Source organism: Vulpes vulpes, chromosome 16 (genome assembly GCF_048418805.1).
Source record: "Vulpes vulpes isolate BD-2025 chromosome 16, VulVul3, whole genome shotgun sequence".
In the NCBI taxonomy this organism is placed as follows: Eukaryota; Metazoa; Chordata; class Mammalia; order Carnivora; family Canidae; genus Vulpes; species Vulpes vulpes.
The window spans coordinates 8,644,448-8,657,340 of NC_132795.1; the positions used below are offsets into that span (position 1 = coordinate 8,644,448).

Genomic DNA, 12,893 nt, shown 5'->3' on the forward strand with positions numbered 1-12,893 from the left:
ATTTATTCATGAGAGACACAGAGAGAGAGAGAGAGAGAGAGAGAGGCAGAGACACAGGCAGAGGGAGAAGCAGGCTCCATGCAGGGAGCCTGACGTAGCACTTGATCCTGGGTCCCCAGGAACAGACCCTGAGCTGAAGGCGGCGCTAAACCACTGAGCCACCCCGGCTGCCTGCCATTAAATTTCTAAGCCCTTTCACTTCATCATTGACTCAATCCCACATGTTTCCCATTCAGGATAGAGGTTTCAGGTCTAAACCACTAACATTTTCTTTTTTCTTTTTTTTTTTTTAAGATTGATTTATTTATTTGAGAGAGAGAGAATTGGGGGAGCGCCGAGGGGGGAAGGAGAGAAAGAATCTCCAGTAGATTTCCCGCTGAGTGTAGAGCCCCACATGGGGCTCAATCTCAAGACCCTGTGATCATGACCTGAGCTAAAATCATGAGTTAGACACTTAACTGACTGAACCAGCAGGTGCTCCCCAACCATTAACATTTTCATCTTCCCACAGCATCAGTTTTATCTCGCTCTTTCTCTTTAGAAGAGTTAGGATCTTCCCATTCGGAATCCTTACAATGGCATCCTGAGTTCTTTAGCATTAAAGTCCCTCCCTCTTCAAGTTTTATCTGCTACCACTTCAAACCAGTTTCTTAAGTCTAGGCAGGTCAGAGTTCTCACCATTCTCCAAGGATATAAACTTAATCCCAACTCAGTGTTTGTGTCCTCCAGGGGCTCAGAGTGTAGATGAGGAGAAAGCCTGACTATGACAGAGGCTTATAAGGAGTTGAGTATCTTTATGAACAGAGGTCTATAATGAAACAGATGAAGGGGTGATTAATCCATCCTGGAGTGGGGGCGTGGTGGGTGGAAGGGCCGGGAAAGGCTTCAGAGAGGAAGTAACACTTGAGTCAGTTGCTTAAGAATGAGCATGAATTCATTTTGGGCTGAGGGAGCAGCATGACAAAGCCTGAAAGTGAATAGTCTTCATCCAAGGCATTGCAACAGATGGCAGCAGGGATGATTGAGAGTGGAGAGACACACCTAATGGAGCTGGCAAGGGCCACACTGGGAACTTCTTTTCTGTTCTACCAAGAAGCCTAAAAAGAGCAGCCTTCCTTTTCCTGGCTTACTGGTGCAATAATTCCTGTGCACTTATTTTGGCAATAATTTTTCATTTTAATAAATCTCTACAAAAGATTTATGGGCCCCTAGAAAACCAGAGAAAACCCTGAAGTTCTTTTCTTTCCTTCTCAGCTCTTCCCACACAGTAAAGTACACGGGATTGGAGGCAGCATGACACAGAGATGAAAAATATTGATGTGGGAGTTATTCCCACCGTCTCCACTTCTAACTGGGTGAACTTAGGCAAGTTATATCCTCTATGAATGTCACTGTCTTCCTCTGAAAATGGGGATAATGCCACTCTACTTTCTATACAATAGCCCTCCTATGATGATTCAGTAAGTGCTTAACAAATGTTTGCTACTCAGTTATTCAATAAGCATTAATTGACCACCTACTATAGGCAAAATCTATGTTAAATTCCTATTATACAATGATGAGTTAAACAAACAGAGGCTTTATAATCTAGCATTTATTATTATGATTAATATAGATCTTTAGTTAATACTATTAAAACAAATTAATGTGTTTCAATAACAATATCCTATTCATGGTTGGACCATTCCCTCTTTCTTTGGTCCTGGAGAGCAGCACTACACAATGATTGACTGCCAGGAGCTGCCACTCCAATGCTTATGGTGCCTGTCAGTTACATGTTTGTGCAGGCTTGGCCAAGCCACCCTTCTAAGTAGGTTCAGTAGGTGAAATGACTCTAGAGGTGGTCCTAGATAAGACCAACCTTAGGATAACCATGCATGCTCAGAACTAATTCTATACAAAAAAACCCCAAAAAACAACAACAACAACAAAAACTAATTCTGTGCATGGCTCAATCAAATTTGGGCTGTTTGAACTGTTCTCCAAAACTTGCCATTACTGGAGCTCAGGAAAGCAGAACACTGGAATCCTAGGATTAACTAATTTTTGTGCGAACTATTCCATGGTAAAGCTATATATATATTTTTTGTTTTTTATATTTTTTGGTTTTGTTTTATAGGTTGGCGAAGTGAGCACACAAGAGCAAACACTACCTAAGCTCTGGTAGATTGTGTTAACTCCTTGTTTGATAAAGGGATGCACCTGTTGGTCACCAAGAAGTAGAATCACCACCATCAAAGAAAGGGAGTGGAGGCAGATATTATGGTCCAAGACTTGGATCTCATCCTAAAGACAAACCAGGTCTGCTGGTCTCTGGCAGAAGCACTGGAACACTGAGTAGTATGGCAGGTCACCATGGTTCAGCCACGTAGAGTAATTTAACTTCTTAGTACGACCATAGGAATAAAATCTGTTGACAGTTTACTGGTAAATGTATGCATTCATGGATTTTGTATTATTCTATTTTGCTTCTGTTTATTTGCTTTTTTTTAAAGATTTTATTTATTCATGATAGATATATATATATATATATAGAGAGAGAGAGAGAGGCAGAGATACAGGCAGAGGGAGAAGCAGGCTCCATGCCAGGAGACTCGATCCCGGGACTCCAGGATCGCGCCCTGGGCCAAAGGCAGGCACCAAACCGCTGAGCCACCCAGGGATCCCCGCTTTTTTTTTTTTTTGCAATTTAGTTTTTTATAAAACTTTTTTTTTTTTTTTTTTAGTGGCTGTATGTCCTGGATACAGCTTATTTCCTTTGCTAAATTGTTCTTTCTTCCCACAAGGGGAATTCCTAAAATATCTGCCAGAGCACCTCAGTCTGTAGTCAGGAGTGGGGTACAAAGCTATATTTTTCTCTGCACAAAACAAAATAAAAAGGAATTCACTGCCTTTAATCTCCTTCCACATGCTCTTCCATTTCCTTTTGGTTGGTCTAATAATCGCTTTCAGTTTTATTCTGATCAGAGATTATGATTAGTGATTTACATAAGCTGTAGCTTCCAAGGTTGGTGTTAGGTAAGGAAGGCCTTTTCTGCAATGAAATTATAAAAGATGCTTTCAAAAGTAAATTTTAAGAGAAGTTTGACAACCTTAAAGAAGATAGTAGAAGCTGATATGGCCAACACAGATGCCAGAATATAGATACTCAGAGTGGAGCAAAATTTGGAGGTCTCATTGTGTATGTACCTCACCTTAAACTACTTTGAGTTAGGTTTTGTGAAAGAATACCCCAGACCCCGAGTAAGTATGTGCGACATTTGGAGTTATGACATTGTGTGCCTTCCAGTGTAAAGGGATTTCTAACATATCTTAAACACTTAATGCATAGTTTTGAAATTACTTTGAGGAGATAAATCTCCTGGGAAGTCATGGGTTGTAATAAAATACAATATCATCATCAGATAATTAGAGGTAGTAGATGAAGGTGTCCAGGCAAGAGAACACCCTGAGAGAGAGACTCCTTAACCAAAGTTAAACAAACAGCAACAGAACAACTCCATGATTACAATGGAAAGATGACAAGAAGCTACTAGGAGAAACCATTTGATACTTTTTTGAGCTGACCTCTCACCTACGTCAGTCACGTGGTGAGTAGGTACTTTTTAAGCTGAAGTAACCCGACTGAATAAATTTGTACACCTGTAATGTCCCTTAGCATGTAGAATCACATCCCAAATCCCACATTGACTTCACAAGTGAGTAATATTTATTTGTGAATCAAACCATTTGTGACTTGTAGACTGTGGCAGATGGCAGGAAAAGGAGGCAGGGAGTAGGAGCTCAAGTCATCTGCAAAGTTTGAGAAAGCCAGAAGAATCTTAGACACTGAATCCCAGGAGTGGCAAAGGAGAGTGTTATCTCCAGAGGCACCTAGTGTCTGAAGAGGATCTTGTCTTTTTAACCTTGTTCAGAAAAAAAAAAAAAAAAAATTAAAGAGCCAAATTCTAGATATTCGGGATTGGCTGCCTAATGGGGATTAGGCTTGGAAAAATTCATCACAGCAGAGACAGAGCCAAAGTTGAAGTAATGGGCATGTGCCAGCATGGCTCCAGTCAACCCCAGGCTGGCTGCCATCAACACTGCAGAGTCGGTATGGGGACCAGGGAGCTGAACCAGCATTTGAACTTAAGCACTGAAGGGATAACTCACATGTTGCTTTTATTGATTTTACAAATAGAACCTGGATCAATCACAGAAAGGTATGAGGACCAAAGGAGAGTTATACTAACATTGGCTCAAATAGTCTCTTCAATATTCAGTTAAATTTAGCAGCAGTTATTGAGCATTGATCATTTGAAGGTATTTTGATATAAAATAGTTTATGACCTTAAAGAACTGACAATCTAGTGGAAAAAATAAGAAATGCAAGATCCTAGAGGGAAATATAAACAAAGAACTCTGCTGGATTCAAAGGCAGGAGAGAGGATACCCTAAGGGTATTTCTCAAAAGACATCATGGAAGATGTCAACCTGAGGATGATATTGAGAGGTGGGAGCTTAGAGAGGAATAAGTTTATCCCAGGTAGTAGAGATGGCATGAGCAAGTCGAGGACCAGAAAGCAGAGGTATGTTTGCACATTGTAATACATATAGGTTTGGCAAGCAGTCAAATATTTGTAGTAGATTATTGAAAAATTGGCTGGAGCCAGATTGTGGAGGCACTGGTATCACAGGGAATAGGTTGTCATTAAGGTGTTTAAGCAAGGTTACTCCTGGAAACCTTAATGCCAGACTTCTCCTTCACATGTATCCTGAAGAGCCTTTTCCCTTTTCTCCTAATTTACAGTAGACATCTTTTGCTGATTTGGATATTCAAGTGCATTAGACTCCTACTATATCATAAGTTCAGTAATGTCCTGGGTCAGCCTATGCCTTCTTTAATTATAAAAGCCTAAAACAGGGGACGCTGGGTGGCTCAGTGTTGAGCATCTGCCTTTGACTCAAGTCATGGTCCCAGGGTCCTGGGATCGAGTCCCACATCAGGCTCCCCGCAGGGAGCCTGCTTCTCCCTCTGCCTGTATCTCTGACTTTCCCTCTGTGTCTCTCATGAATAAATAAATAAAATCTTAAAAAAAAAAGTCTAAATGACATGGTTTTCCTGTAATGGACTCATGAACCCTGATCCCCCAAAGAAAGGAATCTACTGTATGTTATTTATACCACTACAGCCTACCTTTTATTTTCTGCAATTTGTTTAACCTAATAATTTGTAGCAGAAGGTGAGACCTCGGCATAGTTAACTTCTCTTCAAATTAAAGCATTCAACTTAACAAGTTGTATAAACTTGTAGATTTTGAAGCAGAAATAGTTTAAGCTAGTTTCCATTTCTTAGATGACTAATTATCTGAAGGCTAATATTGAAAATGCAATTCAACTCTTGCCTGTATGGATACTCGTCTCCTCTTTTACATTCTCCTTTTACCCAGAAGGAGCAAATGTGGGGTCGATTCCTCTTGTAGTAGGGTGTGGTCCGGGCCAGCTTGAACAGCATGTCACTGGTGATGTAGCTTTCCCCAACATGCCAACTGGTCGCGTTCCATCAGAGTTAGAAATCTATAGAGAGATGACAAGTTCAAAAGGTAAATTATGTAGACTGTGTCAATCCACTAGGATTCTACCAAAAATAAAATTACATCAAGAAAGTGGCAGCATACTTCTCTCTCCATATTCAGTGTGTAGTACTCTTTGTTGACATCTGACTTTGGCATGTCATCCTTAAAAGACAATCCTGCATCACGAACCTGGATGGGCAGGCCTAGTCCAAAAGAAAAGAGGGCTAAAGACTGAGACTTTCTCCATGTGCTGAGATTCAGAGTGTTTCAGCTGAGCTCTGGCCATACTGAGTTAAAACATCTTACTGACAGTTTAAATATGAGTCAGTGGGCCCAGAGTCTGGAAAATGCTATGTGTCCTGCCTCTGCTACAGCAGGCACTATGTAGAAAAGAAGGCGAGAGAATGTAAGACAAGTCCTACTGGCTTGGCAAGAGTCCCACCTAATTCCTCATGACGTGTCCAATGCAGGTGACACCTCTGGAAGGTGTGGATAGGTAGTTAATTTCATGGAGAGTAGGAGGTGTGGGTTTAGCTTTTTTTTTTTTTTTTTTTTTTTTTCACAGTAGGGCATTATCTGAATGATATTCATTCTCTCTTGAGGCTGGACTTCATGCAACAAGCAGTAACCTGGATGTTATTTTAAAATAAGCAAAGCCACTGACAGATCTGGTCTGGGTTCTTGTTTCAGAGGAAGAGTTGGCTGAGAAGTGTTCCTTGGTCAAAGATTAACCTAAAGGAAAAAAATCCAGCAGTAGAAGAACTGTGGGTTTCTTACCCCAGCCCTCAGGAAAGCTATGCCGTGAAAAGGCTTTGGCCCATTGACACAGCAAGTTGGACAGGGTACCAATTCTTCTGTGAGGTGGAAGAAAAGAGAAGAATTCTCTTGTTTGTGGTGTTTGGAGGATGGCTTCCCAGTTTCATCAGCTTCGGGTTCTGGTCTGGAAAAATTGGCTAGGTGTCAAAAGGCAGCCGGTAAGTAGAAAAAGGGAAGGAGGGGGGTCCAGGGCCAATACTCCAGGCAATCCTTAAGTGTGATGTTAATGAGAGGTAAAGAGAGAAGAGTTTTAAGCCATTTTCTAAAGCAAGATTAACATATTTAGAAAACATCCCTGTATCTGTCTTATAGCTAATGGGGCAAGTCTAAACAGGCCCCCAAAGCTGCCTTTTGATTTCAGTAAATTAAAAGGGTAAAGCAGGACATGCCCTGGGCGAAGAAAAGGATGCACTTTGTTACTGGAACTAGTGTTGAACTAGTGTTGAATTCTAGGTTTCAGGCCAAAATGTTTTCAGAAATTTTCTTAATGAATTTAGTTAAAAATGAGATGAAGAAAAATATCAGATGAAAGGAATAATAAATGGGGGAAAATGCGTTTGAAAACCCAAAGTGATGGAAGGCCTGTTCAAAAAGTAAGATATAGAACAGAAATAGTTTGACGGTTGTTGATATAGAAGAGCTTCTAAGAAACTTCAGTGCCTAAAAACTACTTACTGGGAATGTCAAACAAGAGTCCATATATGTGCCGTGCCTCAAGAATATTATTGAGTCACTTTAACTTTACGGTTACAGTCTCTCTACTCAATTTATTACAACATCTTTTTTGTGCTCTTACATTCATGTTTGCTTTTTAAATTACAAATCTAGCTATTAGATCCTCATCAGATTGGGGTGTAGGGAGATTAAGATAGGAATCGGCTTCTATGGGTTGTCACATACTCAGAAGAATGTTTGAAAACCAGAGAAATTCAAAAAGGCACTCCCTATACTTCATTTTAGAGTGGTAATTCCCAGCCTCAAATGAATAATATATATTTTATGCAGATAATGTGTGTCATAGCAACCAACATTTTATCTGTGTGCCTTATCTCACTCTGGGTTTCCTGGAAGTGCCTTGACACCTTACTTAAGTATTCTGATGTATATATCAAGAAAGAGAAGTAGTGCTCACTCACCTTTGTGAGTGTGGGGTTTGGACATAAAGTTTTAAAACATTAATGTTTTTTATTTAAATCATTAGTGTTCCTTTTAAATTGGAAGCAACACAAAAGAAAACCTCCCATGATTATTCTGTAGTAGGTTCTATGTAGAATTCAACAGGAAAAGAGTCTGAGTAGGTGGATGTGGTCAGAAGAGGAGAGTTGGATTCTTGGTTCTGCTTCTTGCGACTGCATGACTTGAATAGCGTACCAGTTTCTGTGAGCACTGGTTTCCCTATTTGCAAAATGGGCAAATGGGTTTTACCATATCTATCTCATACCGTGGTAAGAACCAGATGTGCCAAGGTATTTCAGAGTGCTTTACAAATGGTGAGACACTTGGCAGATTATAGGGGGACTTGGAGTAATGTGTGTGTGTGTGTGTCATATTTTATTCAAAGTACCGGTGAAAAGAAATCCAGGAGAAGGGATTGTGGGAGAGAGGAAGAAATTTATATACAGCACGGTTCTTAAGTGATGAAAACTCACTAGTTAAAAATAAAAGCATAGAGGAACTGAAAACTTAACGTCTGTTATTGACGATAAACTTGAATACTGACGTGATGTATTTTTCCTTACAACTTCATCTTACCTAAAAATTAAAAAAAAGTTAAAAACCCTCAGGTTTTCCCCTTTTTCCATTGAGAAATTTTATCTTTAGAAACTTTAATAAATTCTTTCCTTATCTGTAAAGTAGCTAGTATATCAATTTTCTGCTTTAGAGTTTTTCTTCATTTTAGTCCATTTCTGCTGGATATGGCATATTTAAGGAGATGGAATTCAGGCATGCTAAAACATTTTCACCATGATACCTTGTCTTATTCCTATGTAGTCAAAATCCCTAAAAAGCCCCTGGTCATTATATTTTTGCCCAAGGAAAGAGAATACATGATCTGTTAGTTCATTTGAGGACTTCAGAGGACTCCGATCTTAAGGCTACCTTGAGTCCCAGGACAGGTTAAGTATTGATTGCAGGAAATGAAATCAGAAATAGTTTTGAATTTGGGGAAATACAGAAGGGTCACTTGAATCCATTATGACCAACTAGAGGGACATAAGAGATCTTTAGAAAATGGTGGTGCCCAAAGAAGAAGGAAGGACACTTCTAGGTGGAGGGCAAGAGGGCAAAGTTGGTTCAGGTCAGCCCTATTTCCTGCTCTTGGAAAGAAGACTTAAGAACACAGGTGGAAAGGATGTACCTATGATAGTGTTAACAGGGAAGGATGAGACAATCAAGAGGTTGGAAAGTTAGGATTAAAGACAGTAAAAGGAGGTGAAATGAAAAAAGAAATTGTGAAAAGAGAAAATATAAACAAATTAAAAGAGAATGCTAAAAGAAAAGGTATATAAATTGAGAAGTGAACATAGTCTATATGTAGGGACTGGACTCTGTCATCCATCAAGCAATTATTTAAAGTATTTAAATTATTATTTAAAATGCAAGTATTTTTATTTCTCTTGTAAACTTTCTCAATATGATACTTTAAAAATGTAGTTTTTTACCTAAGAAAATAGAAATGAAGTTGTGTGACACTGGAAATATACAGTCTTTAGTGAATGTTAAAGAATAATCACTACCTGGAATCCCTGGGTGGCTCAGTGGTTTGGCGCCTGCCTTGGGGCACAGGGTGTGATCCTGGAGACCCGGGATCGAGTCCCGCATCGGGCTCCCTGCATGGAGTCTGCTTCTCTTCTGCCTGTGTCTCTTCCTCTTTCTCTCTCTGTGTGTGTGTGTGTGTGTGTGTCTTTCATGAGCAAATAAATAATCTTAAAAAAAAAAAAAGAGAGAGAATAATCACTACCAAGACATCCTCCTTCATGTGTTTTCAAGAGATTCTGTCACAAAGCAAAATGATGGGAAGGATAGTCTCTAAAGGAAGAAATTAGAAATCTACTAGTGGAGAAACAAATGACATATAAGAGAAGAAAAACATGAAAAACAAATATATAGTAAAATAATTAGAGTGGGAATTACTGAGGAAATACATTATAAAAATATATACTAGAATACGAAGTGAGAAAAGAATCTCAAACACCCATATAAGAAATTGAGACATTGCAATAAGCTAAATGTTGAATTTGGCTACAAAAAAAGTAATGCAGGATCTTTAATTTTGGAGGTGACCTCCCTCAAAATTGTTCTGAGAGTAAATATTTCTCTTTCTCTCCTTTTTTATAAAACCGAATATCAGATTTGTGAAATATTTGGTATTAACTGCCTTAATTTTATTGGGCCCCAGAGAGCGTAAGGGAATTGTCCAAGGTCACACAATGAGTTTAAGAACACAAAATCAGATTTCCCCCCAAATCATTCTATTATTTTCACTACCTCTTGCTGTTTCCCTATAGCCACTGAGGCCACTGAGTTGTTTCCTTTTCCAACATTCTCGGATCCCTATTCAGAGTTCAGCTCACCAGTGAAGAGATCATATTTACTAAGGAGGCCTTAGATATTGCTGATTTTTAGTATTAGTGGCTACATCAATTCTCAATCATAAAGAAAAAAAAGAATGCTACAGGAATGTGAAAAAAATACATTAAGCACCAACAGAAATGGTAGGTAATACATAAAATCAATTAGATGCAGTGGCTACCCTGCTGGGCTTGTAATTTAACTCTAGAAATAATGCAGAAATGAAGAAAAATTCCACTGGAGATGGTTAGCAACAGGGAGGCTTACCTAATGAGAGGCTAGTTAATGATAGGAAACTGAGTCCTGGCACAGCAGATTCTGCAGGATGAAAGACTAGATAGTGCAAGATCAGAGTTTATCTTTCATTAAGAGGATGAATTCTAAATAGGCATATCAAAGAATGACTTTAAATCTCTATAGAAGTGGAATCTAATTCCAGACTCACAACAGAAGAAGGAAAATTACCTTGAGTTGTTTATGTTAATCTCACTTTTTGGCTAGTGGAACACACTTTAGCTCAGTTGGTAATAGTACCAGTTTTTCTATCACAGACATTCCCACAACTTGACTGATTTCTAATACTTTGTTTTTTGTTTAATTTTTTAAAAGATTTTATTTATGTATTTGAGAGAGTGAGTGCAAGTGTTCACATGAGTGGGGAGAGGGGCGGAAGGAGAGGGAGAGAGAGAGAAGCAGAATCCATGCTGAGTGCAGATCCCTGCGGGGGGGTGGGGGGGGTGGGGGGGGGGATGGAACTCATGACCCTGAGATCATGACCTGAACTGAAATCAAGAGTCTGCACTTAGCTAGCTGGGTTGCCCAGGCGCCCCTGATTTTTAACCCTTTGGATAGAGTTTGACACTTCCTACCCAACCCCCACCTTGCTCATGTAACATCCTCCCACAGTGTCTAGAAAAAGAGGAAGTCCTAGCTTCAAAATTTTGGAGAAGGTTGATTTATGTATTAAAATAATTTTTTGATTAAAGCAATTTAGGATTAAACTGTAACCTCAAATTTAATTCTAAATTGGATTAAAATAAACTAGGTCCTGAACAATTCAGGCAACTACTGGATCAAATGTCCCAGGCCCATTTACCTCTTCCACATCTATACTGTTTATTCCCTTAACCCCTTTTAATTGTTCACAAAAAAATTTAGATCTACCTGTTGATGTTGGGACCTGGCACATAGCAGACATGCACATTTTGTTAGTTTAGTCAAACAATAAAAACCAAATGAGGGGAGCCTGTGTGGCTCCTTGATTAAGCATCCAACTCTTGATTTTGGCTCAGGTCATGATCTCACAGTTGTGAGACTGCGCCCTCACCCCAGTGGGGCTCTGCACTGAGCCTGCTTAAGATTCTCTCTCTCCTTCTCCCTCTGTCCCCCATTCCTAACTCACATACTCTGTCTCTCTCTCAAAGAAACAAAAAAATGAGATGAAGATGTTTTAGAAACGAGAGCAATCGAGAAATAAATTAGCTTGAAGTCCAATAAAAAGTTTTGTTTTAATATGCATCATTGAAAATTTACCAATTTCCAAAATGTATTATAATCTGTAAGTATAGATTTCAGAAAATGTCCTTGATCCCAGTTTTTAGATGAGTCATTTCTATGGATGGCAGCAGTGTTCAGTAGCAGAAAGGCCAATTAACTGAGAGCTCTGTCACTTTTATTTCCTTGTTTTGGGGATAGAACTAAGGTTTATTCCAGATCTAAAAAAAACAGCCTCTTACTTCGAATGTGAACCCTGGAATACTCTTGTAACCACCAAGTATCAGTCATCCTTGATATATGGGACAATCCAAAAGGAAAAGAACAAAAGAAGGAAGAAACCATATACTTTATACATGGAAATTTGGGCAATTTTTACTTTGAAGTGTATAATAAAAAGTTATGATTCTAGGGGTGCCTGAGTGGTACAGTCAGTTGAGCATCTGGCTCTTGGTTTTGGCTCAGATCTTGGTCTTAGGGTCCTGGGATGAGCCCCACCTCAGGTGCTATGGGGAAGTCTGCTTGAGACTCTCTCTCTCTCTCTCTCTCCACCCCCCCCACCTCTTCCACTTGTATTATCTCATTCTCTATCTCTCTAAAAGAAATAAATCCTTTTTTTAAAGTTATAGTTCTATGTTACGTGGCAACCTTTAAGTGATTCGCAGTGCTCATATTCGTTGAACTAATAGAAGTATGGCATTGTGATCAAAGAGCGCTAGTAGTATATCCTATAGTGGTTTGACTACACAGTTTAGTGATTAACTATGCAGGTCCTGAAGCCAGGCTTCTTGGGTTCAAATACCAGCTCTGCCATTTGGTGGTTTATGGAATGAAGGCTTACTTATCTCTTTAAGATTCTGATTTCCCATCTGCAGGAGGAAATGAGGTGATCATATTAAATGAGATAATGCATGTTAAGTATTTAACATAGCATCTTTCACATTCTAAGCAGTCAATAAATATTAGCTATTATCATTTGGAGTACTATACTGAATTGATACTAATTATAAAACCACTTGACAAGAATTCATCCTGAGAAAGATATTTTGAAATCATATTTAACAGAAAGTTGTGGAAGGAACTGACATTGGTACCCAAGAGGAGAGGGGACTCTGTCTACAAATACTTGCTGATTTCTCATGTAGAAAAAGGGGCCAAACTAAGATGAATGAGTGGTAGTTTCAGGAAGAAAGATATCATCTTGACATGAGAAAAAAAATCAGACAATATGCATTGTCCAGTAACGAAGTCTCTTGAAAGAGTGAACTTTTAGTCACTAGAAGCATTCAGGTAGAGGCTGAATAACCATATGGCAAAGATGTTTACCCTAACTTTTGATATACCAGTCATTCTGGACTTATTTCTTTTCCCAGAATATTCCACCCTCTTTCCCATCTGTGGGTCTTCACCCATATGTTTCCTCTGCTTGAAAGACTCCCACTTCTTTCTCACATT

The 12,893-nt window shown here is 39.1% G+C and overlaps 1 protein-coding gene across 1 annotated transcript in view; it reads left to right on the plus strand.

Annotated features, from left to right (window-relative positions):
* ABCA12 (ATP binding cassette subfamily A member 12) overlaps positions 1 to 12,893 on the plus strand; it is a 283,751-nt gene that overhangs the window by 108,675 nt on the left and 162,183 nt on the right. Inside the window, exon 4 of the mRNA XM_026002201.2 lies at positions 6,246 to 6,529. Within this exon, the coding sequence (XP_025857986.2) occupies positions 6,461 to 6,529 (69 nt within the window). The 5' untranslated portion in view covers positions 6,246 to 6,460. The remainder of the gene's footprint in view (positions 1 to 6,245; positions 6,530 to 12,893) is intronic.